Source organism: Nomascus leucogenys, chromosome 15 (genome assembly GCF_006542625.1).
Source record: "Nomascus leucogenys isolate Asia chromosome 15, Asia_NLE_v1, whole genome shotgun sequence".
Classification (NCBI taxonomy): domain Eukaryota; kingdom Metazoa; phylum Chordata; class Mammalia; order Primates; family Hylobatidae; genus Nomascus; species Nomascus leucogenys.
Genome location: NC_044395.1, coordinates 104,750,902 through 104,769,804, shown reverse-complemented (window position 1 = coordinate 104,769,804; position 18,903 = coordinate 104,750,902). Strand labels below are relative to the sequence as shown.

Below are 18,903 nucleotides of genomic sequence, written 5' to 3'. Positions count from 1 at the left end.
ACTGAGGCCCCAGAGTGCCCCTTCCTGGGTTTGGTCAGGTGTGGGCAACGCTCTGTCCAGCCCCCAGGAGCAGCAGGTCGGAGATCCCAGCGGACAGAGACGGGAGGCGGCCGCCCCTCCCTTTGGCTGAGGCGCCACCTAGTGGTGGTTGCAAACGGTCTGCAGGAGCTTACCTTTCAAGGGGACTCTGGGGCCCTCAGATAAAGGAGGCTAAGGCCACCGTTGCGGATGAATAAGGCCCCGTAGGCCCTGAACACCCCACAGAGAAAAGGCCTGATCTCAAACCACGGGCTGCAGCCTGTCCTTCAAGGCAGCCGTGCCGATGCCTCTGCAAGTGTGAAATCTCTCTGGACCATGGAGCTGGGGCAGAGGTGGGGATGGGGATGGGGGAGTGGGAGGGAGTGGGGATGCCACTCAGGGCCTGCCCATCCCCGCTTCTGGGACCCTGGCTCCCATGTTTCATCTCCAGAGTTCAAGAATGACTCTCAGGCAGCAGAGACACAACCGGGCTTACCACCCCATAGCACCCCTTGGGTCCCAGGTGAAGCAAATGAAGAGGGAAGCAGGCTGGGGGGATCTGCCTAGGCTCCACGTGAGGCTTCATCCTGGGAAGCTGCAGAAATGGGGGCCTTTGCTTACCTCGATGGCCAGTACCCCGATGGCAAGGGCTCCGGCCAAGTAGACGTAGGTTTCGAAGGTGTTGAGGATCACCGTGTAACAGCCCTGGGAGGGAGGGATGAGAGGTGAAGCTATGGCCAGGGGCGAGAGTCCTGGAGTCAGAGTCCAGCATGTGGACTAGGGTTCATGGCAGGTGTCCCCAGAGCTCTCACCCTATCACACGGCTGCTGAGACAGGACAGTGGGGAGGGGGTGCAGGGCAGGAGACCCAGAAACAGCGACTTGGCAGCATTGCACCAAAGACCCTCTCTGCCACCCAGCCCTTAAGGTGGGACAGAGAACTGACAGCGTGCAGGCCATGTCTAATGTTGCTACTACAGTGATTGGAATATTGGGAAATTTCCCATAAATATCTGGACTTCCTGCTGCTCTGGAGAAATCAGAAGAACCAGCAAGGGGAGCTATTCCTTTCACATCAGCACCATCAGCAGCTGCTGCCTTCGGATGCAACAGGTGGTCCCTGGGGATCCACAGCACCACACCCCCCCTCCCCCACACAATTCCCTATTGTTTCACACCCACCCGCTCTACTGTTCCTTGTGACCTGCCTGGCTGCAGAAGGTGTTTTGGTTTTCAGCCACTTCCCCAAGGAAACACAGCCCAGCCTTCAAATCTCCGCTCGCATGCCACCTCCTTTGGGCAGCTTTCCCTGGACTTAATTCCCATGATCTTACTGCTTTCTTAAGCAATCCTAGAGATATATAAACTGGGACAAAGACAGAGATCGAGATCGAGATCGAGATAGATAGAGATAGGAAAAAGCAAGCCAGTGCCAAGCCAGGCACTGCCAGTCCATGGCTGCTGCCCCCTGTGACCCTGAGCACCTTACACCTCTGTCATTTTCATGTTCATAACTCTCCCCTCCCCCATGCTGACCACAGAGACTGATGCATGGTACTTGCTTTGAATGACACGTATTTTCAAAGTGGGAGAACCTTCCTTCCTTTATAGGAGCCTGCATATTCTTTGGGCTTAGGCTGAGAACCTGCAAGGGAACAAACCCCCAGATGGGAGTGGAGAGATCATGCCCAGCCCTTTCTGGGTGACGGTTGCTATTTCTGGGCTCTGTTGAGACCGGGGATTCTTGGGTGCTGACATGCTCCCTTCTCTTGTCCATCATGCAGAAGCCCAGCCCCTTTGGCCAAAAGTAGGACTGAGGCTGCACCCAGGCAGGTGGACAGCAGGGCATGATCTGGGACTAGTGGCCAGGTGGTGTCCTAGTACCTGCCTGGAGGCTGACCAGGAGCTGGGCAGGGAAGGCCCCCAGAAGCCCTCCCCGGAGCCCCATGGAGCAAACAGGATATACCCAGATAGAAATAGACCCCACCGGCACAACGATCTGGGTCCATGATACTCTCGGGACTGAGCATGCATGGGAAGTGGTTGGCAATGCAGACGGCAAGGCCTCGCCCCACAACACTGGGTCTGGCATGGAGCCCAGGTATCAGCATTTTAGGACGATGCCCAAGGTAATTTCTAGTGACCAGGCTGTGGCCAGGCTTTGAAAGACCTCAAGCCCAGAGATGACAAGGAGAAAAGGTCTTAATTGAACCTTCAGGCCTTGTCTCTGCTGTGGCACTGGGAGCCCAGTTAAGGGCTGTATGACTGTGACGGAGCCCTAAGGGCAACCCAGGGGTTCCCACCCCAGGCCAGGCCAGGACATCAGTGTGGCTGGGGGGTCCCTTCAGGGCTGGCCCTCCATTCAGTGAGGCCCAGGGTCCATCCTGGATCTACCAGCAGACCCATGTTGGAGCCCCAAATCCTTTGTTAAGCGACTTTTTAAAAATTATACTTTAAGTTCTAGGGTACATGGGCACAACGTGCAGGTTTGTTACATATGTATACATGTGCCATGTTGGTGTGCTGCACCCATTAACTCATCATTTACATTAGGTGTATCTCCTAATGCTATCCCTCCCCCCTCCCATGCTAAGCGATTTTGAAGCATTAAAACCCTAAAATGCAGCAAAAAAACTAACCTGCTCTGCAAGCAAGGAAAGAGAGATGGGTTGCATCGTTTTGGGATCAGCCCTGGCAGGGGATGCCTCGGCCCTCCCATCATCCCCTCAGTGTTCCACATGCCCGCCAGCCACATGTGCATAATCCCACCGCCTGCAGCCCCAACACACACACTGGGTTTGTGAAGCTCTTCAAGGAGTTTCCTGGACATGGAACAGCAATGGCCCAGGAGAGTGGTATCTGGCGATGGTCCCTGGGGCCTGGCTGCCTGGGGTCCCAGCCAGCGCTGTCACTGGCTTGCTGTGCGACCTTGGGCTATTTACTTCCTTTCTCTATGCCTCAGTTGCCCCATCTATACAATGGGGCCATGTAGATTACCTCATGGGATTGCTGTGAGGATAAAATGAGATACTGCAGGTAAGGCACTAGGAAGAGTGTTGGCAGGTGGCAAGCTCTCAATCACAGTGCCTGTTAGGATCACCAAGGATTACCGTCCGTCTCTCTGTGCCGCTCTCTCAGCATATCCTGAGTGGTGGAAAGTGTCTGACCATAGAGTTGGGTGTCATTGCAATACAATCACACACACACACACAAACACACACACCCAGAAGGGGACAGGAGAAGCAGCACATCTCTTCCAGAGCATGAAATTGACTTTGACATGCCTTACCCGGGGAAACTGGCAAGAAGCCGGGGACCTTGTCCAGCAGAGGGAAGCTGAGCCCTGCTGTGTGGCACCTGGGCCCTAACAGCTCATCTTCCCCTATCAGGCTTTGGCACCAAAGACCCTTCAGGCCCCTGGACTCAACCAAGCAGTCCAGGTTGGCCAGTGGAAGCTTCCCAGGAACAGAGACACCCTTGGGGAGGTTGGGGCATGGACGAGATGCCACCACCCACGCTGAGTGAGTGTCTGCTCTCTTGATAACTTTGCTAGGGCGTCGTGGGCTCTTTCTCACTTGATCTCATTACAGCTCCTCAGGGAGGAGAGGTCTCACCTGCATTTTACCCACAAGAAAAGGGAGGGAGGAGCGGTGGCTAACTTGCTTAAGGCCACACACGAGGAAGGGAAGCCAGGATTTACACTGAGGAGGATTCCAAATTCCCGGTCTTTCCTCTGTTCTTAAGGGAAAGGGAGCTGGCATGAGTGGCTGGGTTCTCCCTCCTGTGGGCCAGGCCCTGGCTGTAGCCCAGAGCTTACATCTACACACCTGGAGATTGCTTCACTGCCACCCACCATCTCCACCCCGTGACGGTTTCCCCTGTCACCACCCGGTGAGACACATGGCGGGGAGCCTCTCCCCAGCCTGCCACCACAGACTATGAGTCCTCTAACCATGTGGGCTGTTGCCAGTGCCATCCTCCCTCTCTGCTGGGTGGGCACATCCCCCGCCCCCTGCTGCCACCCACAGCCACCCCCTACCTAATCTGATGAGGGGCAGCCAGGCCCAGTTGTCACCACAATGGTCACCCACACGCAATGCTTCCCATACGTACATCTCCAGCACTGACCCCTCCAGCTCCACCCCATACACCCAGCTGCCCACTGGACACCTCTGCTCAGCTGTTCCAAAGGCTTCTTTTTTTCTTTTTTTTTTTTTGAGATGGAGTCTCACTCTGTTGCCCAGGCTGAAGCGCAGTGACATGATCTCAGCTCACCGCAACCTCCGCCTCCGGGGTTCAAGTGATTCTCCTGCCTCAGCCTCCCAAGTAGCTGGGATTATAGGCACATGCCACCACGCCAGGCTAATTTTTGTATTTTTAGTAGAGACGGGGTTTCTCCATGTTGGCTGGGCTAGTCTCGAACTCCTGACCTCAGGTGATCTGCCTGCCTCGGCCTCCCAAAGTGTTGGGATTACAGGTGTGAGCCATCGCGCCTGGCCTCCAAAGGTTTCTGAGACTCAACATGCCCCAGACAGAATGCGAGATCGTCCCCAAACCAGAAGCCAGTCACTCAGCACCTCTTCCTGCCCCTCCTCCAATGAGGACCCATCACGGAGGCTGGTAGATTTTGCCTCCTGAGCATTTCTCAGATCCACACACCTCTCTGTCTTTACCGCCATCACCCTGGTCTCACCTGCTGTCCTTTCTCACTGGCACCAGCATAAAAGCCCCCTGTCTACCCAGGTCCACCACCAATGTGGACCAGGGGGCCACAGAGCAACTAGGATGTCCCTGTGGCCACGCCATGCATCCCTGCACACCTCACCCCCACCCCAACCCCCACAGCGAGCTCAACTCTTCCCACATCCTTGCCATGGGCCTGCCAGCAAACTCAGAAATGTATCCTGGGGCCGGGCACGGTGGTTCACACCTGTAATCCCAGCACTTTGGGAGGCCAAGGGGGTGGATCATTTGAGGTCAGGAGTTTGAGACCAGCCTGGACAACATGGTGAAACCCTGGTCTCTACCAAAAAATACAAAAATTAGCTGGGTATGGTGGCACGTGTCTGTAGTCCCAGCTACTTGAGAGGTTGAGGTGGGAGAAAACACTTGAACCCTGGAGGTGGAGCTTGCAGTGAGCCAGGATTGTGCCACTGCACTCCAGCCTGAGCGACAGAACGAGACTCAGTCTCAAAAAAAAAAAAAAAAAAAAATGCATCCTGTGCTTTAAGCAAAGGGGGCTTTGGAGAAAAAGACAAATAGAGACAGTTCCACAGCAGCAGGTTTTTAACGGGAAGAAATGCCCAGGAGGGACATGAATGTCTCAGCAAAGAAACCCCAGGAGCCAGTCTCAGAGCCTCAAGAACAACAGGGTCACTGGAAAGAATGAACGTGGCTGTGCAGGGGCCTCTCTTATGAGCTCCGATTTTGAAGACATGCCCAGGAGAGGAAAGGAGACAACCTAACGGAGGATGAGTCCAGAAATGGGAAGCACATCTGATGCGGGGAATGGGGCCCACGGGAAACCTCTTGAAAACTTACAAGTAGCATTAAAAGGCTCTAGGTTTGGCTGTTGGCAACGGGCATCTCAAACAACAGCTCCTTCAACAAGTTAGGAATTCACTGGTGTTTCACATAAACCCCGTGCTATGGTGGCCGCTGTATGCCGTGGAACTGTCCGTCGCCCAGGCTCCTTCTCTCTGGATGCTCTGCCATCCTAGGGGCCACCTCCCTCTGCCAAGTCCCAGCCAGGGAAAAAAGGAGGGGTGGGCAGAGCACTTTCTCTTAAGGATGTGACTCAAGTTGCACAAATCACCTTTGCTCACCTCCCGTTAGCCAGAACTCGGTTACATGGTCTAGCTGCGAGGCAGGCTGGGAAGTGCAGCCTCTAGCTGGTGGTCATGGGGCGTGATAACCATTCTCTTCCCAAGAGAGTAGGGGTGAATGGATCGTGGGGGGGCAGCCAGCAGCCTCTGCCAACGTATGGAATCTGAGGTCCAGAGAGGGTGTCTTGGCGAAGGCAACGCAGCAGTTAACAGCCCACGCCTGCCTGCCATGGAAGCCTGAAACTCCCCTCCCCGCCCTGCAGCTGCTCCCACGGCAGGTCTCTCTGCCCCACGTCCACAGTGGCCTCAACTCAGGGCCCTCATTTCTCTATTGAGTCTCTTTCCCCCAATGCAGGAAGGCAGGGTGATGAGGGACAGAGAGAACGTGGCCCTCAGGGCCTCAGGAATCCATGGGGAGGTGCCAGGGCCAGAGGGGCTGAGTTCCTGGGGCAGAGCTGAGGCTGGAAAGGGCCTGCCAGAGCCCCAGGACCCAGGCCTCTGCTCACTGTCACCTCCTCTGGGACTTTGCAAGTTCTGCCTTGAGCCCCCGCCCAAGGCCCATTCTAGCCCCTCATCTGGTTTTATTTCTTCGCAGCAATCATGACCATGTGAAATGATTACTTCTTGTTAGTTTGCTGCTTGTTCATCTTGCACGTTCTCTAATGAGATCCTGAGCCTCGCAGGAACAGGGGCCTTGTCTCCTGTCCCCTGCTGCGTCTCTTGCATCTGGAACTCTCCATGAGCGTCCACAGGCCTAAGCCCATCTTAGGGAGCGTCTGCTCATTAAAGTCCTACTCAAGCAAGGGGCCCGGGGCCCAGGCTTAGATCACCCTCGTCCTCTCCCTGCCTCTCCTCCTGCCTAGCCTGGTCGCACACCCACACCGGCAGAGTGGGGGCTGGTCAGAGGAAAGAAGGGGATTAAGAGCAAGGGCATTGTGGACTCATAGGGGGGCGTGGGCAGGAGGCACACAAACCCAGGCCCTTGTCTTCCCTAGAAACGGCACGTGCAGGAAGGGAAAGGGTTTCTCCCAAGGCTGAGAGGAAGTCCTCAGGTTGCAAGAGAACCAGAAAAGTCTAGGAGCTTCTCTGACCTTGGAGAGTCAGGTCAAGGAGACGCCCCACATGGCAGATGAGAGTTCCTCCAAAATACAGTGCATGGCTAAGAAGCGCCCCCCACTGTGTAATTCTGGTTCTGTCCCCCTCCCTCCCTTTGGACCTGCATTATCAGAAACTCAGGAAACATTGGAAAACTCCTACTTACCCCTTAGCCCCAGCCTAAATGCCCACTCCAGCGGCAGACCATCTGCCACTGTCATCCTTCCCCATTTTGGTTGGATCTCAGGGACTTGGACGGAGCCTCCATCAGTCCCTGCTTAGATGCAGGCATCCCATATCATGGCCAACACTTCCCTGGGATTGCTGGGGTAGCTTCAGACCTCTGGGGTGATAGCACCTCCCACCCAGCTCTGGCCACGCAAGTCCCGACAGACCCACTCCCCTGTCTGGAGAGCAGGGCCAGTACCTGCTTGTTTAGGAACAGGCTCCTTCCCAGGAGGCACTCCTCCCGGCTCAGCAGGACCCCGTCCCGACTTTGGGGTTCCCTCCGGCAGCAGGCCTCCGGCACCTCTTCACTATCCAGGGTCAGGAGTCGAAACACAGATGCAAACTTGAAGTCTTCAGGCCCATTGACACCGCAGCAACCAAACTAGGGGGAGATGACAGAGAAGGGTCTGGTGGGCAGGAGGAGGACACAGGGGGAGGGACAGAGAAGGACATACAGCCTCTGCAAAGGAGTGGCATCAGAAGACTGGGTGTGGGCTGGCTCCATCTGTCACCACTGTGTGACCATGGGAAAGCCACTTATCTTCTCTGGGCCTTCAGTGTCCTCATCTCTATAACAGAGGTGGCAGTAACAATTCCTACCTCACCAGGCACTTGGCCCTCCATAAACAGTTGCTGTGGTTATTATCATCATCATAATGATGATTGTTTGGGGACCCAAGACAGGGATAGCAAACAGGTTTCATCCCGAGTCGGGACTGTGATCGAGTGGCATGGCTGCCTGGAATGCTGCGTGGATGCTGATTCCGAGGCCAGGTCTGTGATCACTGGGAGAGTGCCTGGATTGATTACTGATGCCTGGCGTGGGCATGTGAACACTGGGCATCGTGGCTCTGAATGTTCACAGCATCTCTGGGGCATCACTCACTGTGATCATGACTGAGTTCCAGGTGGCGGAGAAGACGTCCGTGTCGTTATTGCCCTGGTAGTGCTTGGTGAGCTCCTTGGTAAAGAATTCTCGGGTGAGCTGGGGGCAGAGGGAGAAGATGGGCTTAGGCCTGGCAGTTGGGTGCAGCCCCCACCCTCCATCCTCTCTCCATCCACCTGCTTGGGAATTGGGGGAAATGAGAGCTACGGGCTCTGCATCCTGGTGCCAGGTCCCCTGGGATTCTCCTAAACCACCAACTTGGGGCAGTCTCCTTATCCCCAATGTAGAAAGGAAGTCCATACACATGCACATCTCAGTGAAGCCGAGGTCAGGGCACGCTGAGGACCTCGCTCCACGTGCAGCTCTGCCCAGAGGGAGGGCTTATCTGGGTGGGGAGTTTGCACCTCACCCCACCCCTTCCACCCTGAGCTGTTCCCCAGACAGAGCCAAGCAGACGCCCTGGGTCCCAGGCCCTGAAGAAGCTACAGGACCAGGCAGGAAGTCTTTGTACGTCAGTTTCCAGAGGAGTCCTCCTCAGTTTCTCCTACTCCCAAAATATTCTCCTTCCGTCCTGCTGCAGTCAAAGGCTAGGGCCCTGGGTGGTGCCCAGCAGAGGAGACCATCTGGGCACCATTGTCTGCTCACAGGCTGTGGTGGCCTCCTCCTCTGCTCCGTGCCAACTACCCTCCCCGCCCGCCTCCTCTACCCCAGGGCCATTTTGTGTCTCCTGCCCCATTGCCCCTCCTCCCCTCCCATCTTTCTCCAACCCCCCGCCCCAGTCTCCCTGTGGCTATGGTGCCTGGCTCTGGTCAACTCAGGGGAGGCAGCTGGCACCCCAGCTGCCTGTAGCCTCTGGAACTTGGTGGCTTGTGGGGCCAAGTTACACAGGAGGATACCAGCCAGGGCCTCCTCTGCCAGCAGTCTGCCCCGGGCTCCTACATTCCAGCCTCTCGGACTATTCTGACTGTCTCGCTGTCACTGGGCCGTTACTAGGCAAGGTCTGGAAGGGATGTTTCCAGAATAAGGTATGGGGCTGTACCAGATGCTTTGGGAGCAGAGAAAAGCCCTTGCAGGAACTGGCTTACTGGGGTCTCTCCCTGGTCTGCGGGGCCTTTGCCAGGCGGGTGGGGCCACGACTTGGGCTGGAAGTGCCAGATGAGAGGCTGCCACTCTCTGAGACCCTTCAAGGAGCGGGGGAGCCAGACCTGAATGGCCACCAACCCCTTGCTGATAGCAGGAGGCAGGAAAGCTTGGGGCCTGATACGTACATTTTCCCTGAAGATGAAGGCCAGGATGGCTGCTGAGAGCTCTGCCAGGAAGATGATCAGGATGAACAGGAAGAACTGCAGGGAGAGGAACAGGCTTGTGAGCCCAGAGGGCAGGCAGGGGATGGGGCGGCCACTGGCCAATGCATCCGTCCATCTGTCACACCAGTGATACAGTATACTCATTTTGTAAGATTAACGCACTCCACTGCTATCAGACATTTTTCATAACAAACACACCAGTGATTCCTCCTTGGAGTCAAGAGGATTGTGATCAAAATATGAAAAGAATAAACAAATATATACCTTCCATGCAAATGGTACTCTTAGAGAGGCCCCTTGTACAGTGTGCAACCTGAACAACCCTACTCAGCTGCCCTGGAAGGAGATCGATGATGAAACCCATTTGAGCCCACTCTGGGTAAATTTCCTTCTGGGTAGGTTGTATGGGCTGCGAGAATCCTGAGTGCCTTGGGGATCCCCAGTTGGATTTCCCCACCCTGCCAGCCCCAGGGCCACCTCTCCCTGCCCCACTGCCTCTGGTTCCCATGGGAAGTGGGGAGGTCATACTGACCTTCAGCCAAAATCCAAGGAATAAGATTGGAGGGAAGGTGGTATGACCACCAAATCTCAAAACCCAGGGGCCAGGAGTTTGGTATCTAACACAGTCTTCTGCTCCACTCACTGAATTTGATGTTCCCTGAATGAACCATAGTGCCCCTCATTTCAGGGATCTCACAGGCTATGTTACCTCTGCCAGGAAGGCACTGCCCTTCCTTACCCACCAGTTCCTCATTTCTCCAGATCAGGTGAAGCCTCAGCCTCTCTCCTGGTGAGAAGCCTTTCCTGACTTCCCTAAGCAGGGAGAACCCTCCCTCTCCTGGGCTTCCCCACACCACAGTGCCTCACAGAGGTGCCCGCACGGCATTAGCACAGGGGCTGTCACTCAGCACGCTGCCCGCTCGGATGCCTGGGTCAGCACAGGTGTTGACGCAGGACTCTTAGATGGATGAATAAGCCGGGGTGGAGCACTCGCCATGAAGGCCCTGTGATCTGCCACATCACCGGCCCTGGTCATTGGGCCGAGAGCTGTCAACACAAGAAACCGGCTTTGCCTTCATCACTCAGCATAGCTGGTGCCCTTGACAAAGTCCGTTGTCACCCTACCTGGAAACCACCAGCAGAGGACTTTATCCCTGGCACACACAGAGACTGGTTCTTCCATGCCCTCCCAGGCACCCAGGCAGCGGCCAGACCTGCTCTCTGGGGTCCCAGTTGTCAGGACTGCCTGCCTGCTTGCCCCCGATGTGCCAGGCTTCGAGTCAGGACACCTCAGGGCCTGCCTTGTCTGTCCTCATGTGTCATGGGACAATCACTCATACAAACCCCTTCCAGCCTCAGTTTTCTTGCCAGGAAAATGGGGACGTGGAGACCCACTTCCAGGGATTCCCTATGGGGAAGCACGAGGCATGTGAAAGCGTTTCCTCTGTTGGAAATGAGCCCAAGCAGAGACTGGCATTGGGCTCTCACGTGCAGAAGGGAGCGAATGTGGGCCATGGGCAGGCTCCTCTGTGGCCTCCGAGGCCCGGCTCCTGGCGATGCACCGGCCTCCTCGCAGATGCACTGTGGGCTGCTGACAATACCTTCAGGCATCTCTCTCCTGGAAAGTGCCTCTTGTGGTCAGAGGAAGATTTCTGTCACTTTATCCCCACCCCAGGGAGACCCCAGTCCGATTCCCTCCCTGACTCTTCAGCACCCACAGCGGCTGCCTTCTGGAGGTCCCGGGGCTTCTCCAAACTGCGTGGGCCAGGGGCCACCTTAGTGAGTGCCTCGGGAGGGGTGTAGAATCTGCCCATTCAGCACATGGACATAAAACATCTCCGAGGCCTGGCAAGTGGGTTTTAGTTTTTTAAGTGTCCAAATCTAAAGAGAGCGCCTTGCTTCAGCAGAGCAGCCAGCCCGCGGCAGGGACGTGTCGCCCCTCAATCCTGCGTTTTGCTGGCTGGCCTCTGTCCCCAGCCACCACATCAAGTCTGCTTCAGCCCTCAGATGCACCGTGGGCTCCAGCTGCTCCGACACAGGCTTCTGCTCTCACAGGGACCGCCGGGCACCGGAAGCAGTTCTCACGGTCTCTTTTTTGTGTAGTTTCCCCTTTTCGAAGTTGAGGAAGCTGAAGCTGGAGAAGGGAAGTGACTACTCCACAGGTGCAGAGCTCTTTGGAGCTTTGCAGAAAGAATGCTCCCCTCCTGGCCCAGCTGCCTTTTCAGAGCGCCAGGCTGTCTGCTCCCTGATGCAGGGCGAGGCTCAGGGATTGCTCCGTCACTCTCTTCTGAGCCCAGGAGTCTGTCTCCACAGGTTAGCAGGCTGCCTGGCTGGGGTTTGCTGGGTGGCCTGCCTGGCACATCTGGATGAGGGACACCAGGCCAGATGCTCCTGTGCTTCCTGAAGAGGGGGCTGACCTCCAGCTGAGGTCAGGGAGCAGAGTTCCCCAACCAGTGCAGAGTATAATGAGGGTGGGGTGGGGGAAGCCTCCTGTGCCCCAGGTCACAATGCCCACGGTCCATTCTGCCACTCCTACAATTCTCATTTCCAGGAGGGTGGGGGCCTCTGGGCTCAGTGGCTGCTGAGTGATGTATTTTCTGCCTCTGCAGCCTCACCTCCCCTGTGACAGTGACGGAGGCCGCTGGCAGGGGTCCTGGCATTTCCATTTGACTGGTGATGGATGGCCATCCGCTTCCATTACACGGGGCCTCTATGAGAAGCCCCTCCCTGCCCTCTGCCCTCTCGCTGGAGCCGCTGGCAGGTCCCCAGGCTGGCAAGGAGCAGCCTCGGAAATGGTTTCCATCCACGGCAATGAGCTGGAGCTGGCGTGCCCACCAGCCTCGGCCTGGACAGTGATAAATAATGGACGAGGCAGATCACAGGCCTCGTGCACTCTGCGTGCCCGTCACTCTGGGACGTGTGTGTGCCATCCAGGATGACTGCACATGGCTTCCACGAGGTAATGCAGGGGCGGTGCTTCTCGCAGGACTGGCACGACATGAGAGCTGCTCAGACGGTTACTCAGAGCCCAGAGGAAGCACATCCTTCCCGAAGACAAGTGCTGGCGCGGGCGGCTCTGGAAAAATAGCAATAGCTACCTGCTGAGTCCTTGCTACCCAGACACTGTGGCTCTTACATGGATCATCTCATCAAGCCCTCTCATCTAGTGAGACAGATGCTGTTATCAGCAACACCCCCATTTTACTGACAGGGGATTGTGGCTGAGAGGAGTAGTACTTGGCCTAAGCTGGCATAGCTGGTGGGTAGTACCTCTGGGACTTCACCCCAAGAACTCTGATTGCAGAACACAGCCTCTCATCACCATGTTACCCTGGAAGCCACGGGAGCCCCAAGGTCTTATGGTTTCTACACGGCCTGCAAAGCCTCCTGAGGCTCAGCACCAATTCTTCTAGTTTCCCACTTACAGACTGCTTAGGCATCCCACAAACAGAGCCAAGCAAAACATGCATTTCCCACTGGATCATGAACGCAACACTGTGGTTGGGAAAGAAGCATGATTATCGTCCTTTTGTATATGAGGAATCTAAGGTTTAGAGTGGTTAAGTGACCAGCTCCAGGTCATACAGCCAGGAAATGGCAGAGCAAGAGTTAGAGCCCGGGCTTTTCTGACTCCAAAGTCCATGCTCTTAGCCAAACCTCTGATACCACCTCCTCTCTGTTCCTTGGCTCCGGGGCTGTTTGCTGAGCACCTGCTCTGTGTCAGGCACCGTGCTAGGTATTGGCAAATAAACGCACACAAGGCAGACTCAGTCCCCATCTTCATGGAGTTTCCATTGAGCTGAAGCATCAGGAGATGAGATATAAGAATAAACCTGGGAAGTTGTGGACCGGAGGAAGTGGGCCTCGCCAAGCACAAGGCCTGGGCATGACTTGAGTATGTGGGAGTGTGAATCCTGTGAACCAAAGTGCGAGGCTGCGGTGCCCATGGCAGTCACAATGCCACCTCTGCCAACTCGCCCTTCTCCAGCACGAAAATGTCCTCCTGCTTAAGACAGTTTACCAGTGTTAAAGTCCTTTGGGGAATTCCCCGGACCCAGCCATTCCTGGGGCTTCCCCTCATCAAGGCCTTTCCCAGGGTTTGCATCCCATTTGCCTAAGGACACATTTGTCAGCCATTCCTAATCCTCTAATTTGCATCACTTTCCTTAGGATGGAAAAATTAGCAAAGGGGAGGAAACTGCTATGTTGCCTAGTTGGGACCATTTCCAGGCTTTTCTAACCCATCTGCTTATAGGCAATGTCTGCTCACAGTTCCCATTTCTAATAAATATTTACCAAATTTACATACTGCATGTACAATTCAGCTCATTTATCTTTTTTGAATATACTCATCTCTTTTTGCTGTTCTTTTTTTCTAGTTGAGCTTGCCTTCATTATAAATTATTTTTAAAATTAGAATTTTTACATAAGTTGGCTTAAAAAAATCCTTGAACTACTCAAAGGTAAGCAAATGAGAACAAGGGATGCCACAAATTTTCAATAGGAGGCTGAACTTGTCCTACTGCATGTGAGTGCTGTAATACTGATCAACATGAGGATTTGGGAAATGGACCTTTAGATAGATAAATTGATCACTAGGTGGTCTGGTCATTAGACTGATTGTCCCCCGGTCCTGTAGGACTTCAGTCTCAGAGCAGAGGGAAGGGGACAGTCAGCCCCATCTCAAGGCCTCCTTGCTTTGTGAACCTTTGAGCCAGGTTTCCTGGGCTGACTAAAGTCACTCTTTTGGCCCCTCTTAAGACAAGCCGTCTCTCCTTTCCGACAGGCTGAGAAAGCAGTGAAAGGCTTCTAGAAGGATCCCAGAAGCTGCCAGGGGTGAGGCTCCATGCCCTCTTCGGTTGGAACCATCACACAGTTAGGTCCAGGTTCAGCCAGGAAAGGAGAAGTGGTTTTTCTTATTTTTTAGGGCATAAACCTTTTTGAAAACCTTCCAGAAACTTTGGTGCCTTTCTCTGGAAACACTCACAGAACCCCTCCAACCCCCATGCATACAACACACATGCACACACAACACACATGTGCACACACAGGCACATGTCCACATGCATACATATGTGCACCCACGCACGCACGACACCCATGCACGTGTAACACTCATGCATGCGTAACACCCATGCACATACAACACCCATGCACGTGTACATATGCACAAAGCAATGCACACATGTATGCACAAGCACACACGATAGAACACAACATACATGCACATACAACACATGTGCACATACACACTGTACCCATACACATGAGTATGCACGCAATCCATGTATAAACAATACACATACACAGGCCCTGACATAACATTTTGCACATAATTTTAGGTAAATTTTGGAGTCCATTCCAGGTTAGGAGCCTGTGGACAGCCCTGGTCTGGGAGCCAGAAGACCTTGATCCAAGCGTCCTTTGCCTCTGACCCACACTGTGACCTCAGGCTTGTGTGGGCGGGGCCTTAGAGAGGGCAGGGCAAGCAGGGGAAGTGGAGAGAGAGACAGGGAAACGGGGGAGGAAGAGATCAGGATAGGGACAAGGAAAGGGCGTAGGAATAAAAACAGAGATCAAGAGAAAGACAAGGCCAAGTGTGTTGGTGCCCGCCTGGAATCCCAACACTTTGGGAGGCCGAGGCGGTGGATCACTTGAGTCCAGGAGTTCAAGACCAGCCTGAGCAACATGGCAAAACCCTGTTTCTACAAAAAATACAAAAATTAGCCGGGTGTGACAGTACGTGCCTGTGGTCCCAGCTACTCAGGGGGCTGAGGTGGGAGGAGCGCTTGAGGCTAGGAGGTTGAGGCTGCAGTGAGCTGAGATCACACCGCTGCACGCCAGCTTGGGCCACAGACTGAGCCCCTGTCTCGAAAAAAAAAAAAAAAAAAAAAGGACAGAGATGGGGAGGACAGAGGCAGAGAGGAAAGGGAGCTACACAGAGATAGGCAGAAAGAAGGGGGACAAAGGGAGAGAGGCGGGGATAGGGAGGTGAGGGGAAGGATCTGCCATCAGGCCTTGTCGAAGGGCCCCCAGCCTGGCAGCCAGGATCACCTCTCTCGGGAGGATCGTGGACACATCTCCTATCCCTGGGCCTCAGTCCTGCCTCGCATAGCACGGGAGGGAGGGAGGACGTCCTCGGGGCGGCTGGCAGGTTTGCAGGCAGCCACTTACTGGAGGAGACTGGAGCCGCCCCGGCCTGCTCCTAGCCAAGAACACCAGCCTGGCTTCCTGTCTTGGCTTCAGAGCCGAGCCCATTAACAATGAATGAGCCCCTGGGGGCCGAGGTGAGGAGGGGGAAAGGGAGGCTGGGTGTGTTCTGGGACCCCATATCCCAGCTCCTTTTAAAATCCCCTCGGGCTCCCCAGCCAAGACTTCTGCAAGCACCGTGACAAGCTGTAGAGAATTGTCCACCAGGGGGCGCTCAAAGTTTTTCTTTGTTTCTCTTCAAATGAAGTCTGCACTGTTTGCGCTGTTGAAGGACAAATGGGCCCAAGGCTCCCTGTCACTCATTTCGCAGCTGACTTCACTTCCTTTAGATGGGGGGCATCTCACCGGGACACAAATGGGGCCGTGCAGTGTGCTCTCGTCTGGGGAGGAGGTATGGTGCCAGGTCTCTCCTCCCAGCACTGCTGGTGCTGGCTTATCCACAGAATCTTACAAGGGAGCCCCCCAGCCAACCAGCCCAGGTCTCCCTGTCGTTTAACTCCGCCCACGAATTCGCCCATGAAGAGCATCCGCAAGTTGACCCAGATATACCCACGCTTCTCTAAACAGGGCTGTTTTTAACTTACCCTGTAGCGGGACTGGGCTCAGCCCAGAAGTTCTCCAAGTCCAGGACCTCTTAGAGAAGACCCATCCACCCAGCACAGGAAAGCAGGCGGAGGCACCAAGCGCCACCGCCCATGAGAATCCAGGAGACTTGAGAACTAGAAGACCCACTGCTTGTCTGGTTTGGCTGTGATCTATAGATGAGCTGGTCAGCCCCCTCGTTTAACAAGAACACCCGGCTGCTCTGGGAGGTTGGGGAATGAGACGGGAGACGCACCCTTAGGGGATGGAGCAGGAAGTACACTCAAACCAGGCCTGCCTGCTGCCCAGCTCATCCGCAAGGCTCGGCTGCCTCCCCTGTGCACGTCTGTGAGGGAAGGGACCATCACTCCTGGTCCCCGACGCATCTTCAGCACCCAGTGAACTACAAGCGCATGATAGGAGTTCAAGGGCTATTTACTTGATGAGTAAGAAACCTTCAGAGGCCATATCATACCGATTTCAGAATTGCATATCTACAAGGGGAAGGCCTCATCCACTAGGCATCTTAGCCATGTTACTAAGGAGTTATATCTTAGAGTTTTTAATAGCAAGCAAGTGGAAAAACATCAAGGTCAACGTCAGTGCTCTCAGCTGACCATGCCTTGGAGAAGCCTGGTTGTTCAGACCCGGACGCCAAGGCCCCCTCCACCTGGGCCAGCTCACCCGCTGCAGGCATGGGCCCACTGCAAAAGCAGGCTCTGGAAGCTGGGGCCACCAAGGCAAATGGAAAAGGCTGGGGACCATCCCACCCCTGGAGGTGGGCTTATGTGGCACAAACCTCACTCTGAGTTTCCTGGCATGTGGACACAGACCAGGTGTGCGTTAAGCCAAGGGCCCTGGCTCGACTGCAGGAAAGCAGCAAAGTGAAGTGGGAGAGAGGAAGGGCTGCCCCAGGGAGAAAACAGGTCCCAAAGGCATGGGAAGAGGCAGCCTGAGGCACTGCAGGGGCCCTGGACTAGCCGTCTGTTTCATCCCCTCTGCCGCCAACTCCATGGGACTCTGGGCAAGTTGCTGAACATCTCAGGGTTTCAGGACCATTGACTACCGAATGAGTGGGGTCGGATGTGCTCATCTCCATGATCCCTTCTGCTTTGACAGCCCGCCCCCAGTTTGGGAAGCTCTAGTCTGAATGGAAGCCAGGCAGGGCCTGGGAGTCTGCAGCCGATCCCAGACACCCCTCAGAGCACCCATGGGTGGGGTGGGGGCTGGGGTACTCACAAATAGCAGCAGACACTTGTTCTCACGGACGGCCCCGCAGCAGCCCAGGAAGCCGAGCAGAAAGAGCAGACCCCCCATGGCCAGGAGGATGTAGGTGCCTGTGAGGAGCAGAGGATTGGCAGCCACGATCTCCCGGAAGCCGGTGGGGTCCACCATGACCCAGATGCCGATGGCCAGCAGGCAGGCCCCGCCCAGCTGCTCGGGCCAGTGGAGGAGTTGGGAGGAGAAACAGGCAGAAAGGGAGGTTAGGCACTTCTGACCCACCACTCCCCTGAGCCAGCCCCAGGGTCGGAGGCATCAGGCACTAGGTGAGCCAGGCAGGAATTCACCTGCAGCGAGAGCCAGTGAGTCCCAGCCGCACCTTGAATTGCTTTGAATTTTTCTAGCTGCCGTGACCTTAAGTGCAACACGCGTCCTCTAAATCCAATTTCCGACCCAGGCCCTACCTCGGGCTGTATCATATAAAGGCTGTTTGCCAATTTTATCTTCTCCTGAAATGTCAGACCTGTAGGATCAGGAGGTCATCTAGTCCAACCCTCTGATTCCACAAAGAAGGGACCAACAACTTGCTGAAGGTCACACAGCAAGTTCATGGCAGAGTCAGAGCTTGGTCGCAGGCCCCCTGACTCCAGCCTCAACACCCTGAACAAAGGTCCGTGAACATGCTCTGAGTCAGCCCTATGCTGTGTTTGCACCCCCCATGCTAGGGGCTGGGAAAACACAGACCAAGTTATCGTCAGTGTCCCCCGCAGGACTCTCAGTGAGGTTCCAACTTGAGAGTGGGCTCCCCACTCTCAAATCCATGGCTCAAAAGACTTCTTATTTATGTCTCCATCAACATGGGCTCTCTATGCCTTATTTATCTTTGGAAAGAGGCAGCGTAGTCTAGAGAGAGAGCTGTGCCACTTATTAGTTGTGTGACCCCAGGCAAGTGTCATAACCTCTCTGAGCCTTTTAGCTTCCTTGTGGTCAAAAGAAGACTCAAACACCCTCAACCTAAGGCAGCCCTAATGAAGAAAGGATAGAAGGCGTTTAGCAGATTTCAATAAATATCTGCTCCATTTTTCTTTTTTTTTTTTTTTTTTTTTTTTTTTTTGAGACAGAGTCTCGCTCTGTCGCCCAGGCTGGAGCGCAGTGGCGCGATCTCGGCTCACTGCAAGCTCCGCCTCCCGGGTTCACGCCATTCTCCTGCCTCGGCCTCTGGAGTAGCTGGGACTACAGGCACCCACCACCGCGCCCGGCTAATTTTTTGTATTTTTAGTAGAGACAGGGTTTCGCTGTGGTCTCGATCTCCTGACCTCATGATCCACCCGCCTCGGCCTCCCAAAGTGCTGGGATTACAGGTGTGAGCCACCGCGCCCGGCCATTTTTCTTTTCTTTATTTTTTTATTTTTATTGTTTTGAGACAGAGTCTTGCTCAGCTACCCAGGCTGGAGTGCAGTGGCGGGATCACAGCTCACTGCAGCCTTTACCTCCTGGGCCCAAGTCATCCTCCCACCTCAGCCTCCCAAGTA

The 18,903-nt window shown here is 55.0% G+C and overlaps 1 protein-coding gene across 4 annotated transcripts in view; it reads right to left on the bottom strand.

Moving 5' to 3' along the window:
- Positions 1 to 18,903, bottom strand: part of TSPAN18 (tetraspanin 18) — a 202,237-nt gene that overhangs the window by 4,823 nt on the left and 178,511 nt on the right. For all 4 annotated transcript variants that reach the window (XM_030828679.1, XM_030828680.1, XM_030828676.1 and 1 more), the window contains 5 exons: positions 17,390 to 17,584; positions 9,320 to 9,394; positions 8,052 to 8,150; positions 7,365 to 7,547; positions 640 to 723 (listed from right to left, as the gene is read on the bottom strand). In XM_030828679.1, the coding sequence (XP_030684539.1) occupies positions 640 to 723; positions 7,365 to 7,547; positions 8,052 to 8,150; positions 9,320 to 9,394; positions 17,390 to 17,584 (636 nt within the window). The remainder of the gene's footprint in view (positions 1 to 639; positions 724 to 7,364; positions 7,548 to 8,051; positions 8,151 to 9,319; positions 9,395 to 17,389; positions 17,585 to 18,903) is intronic.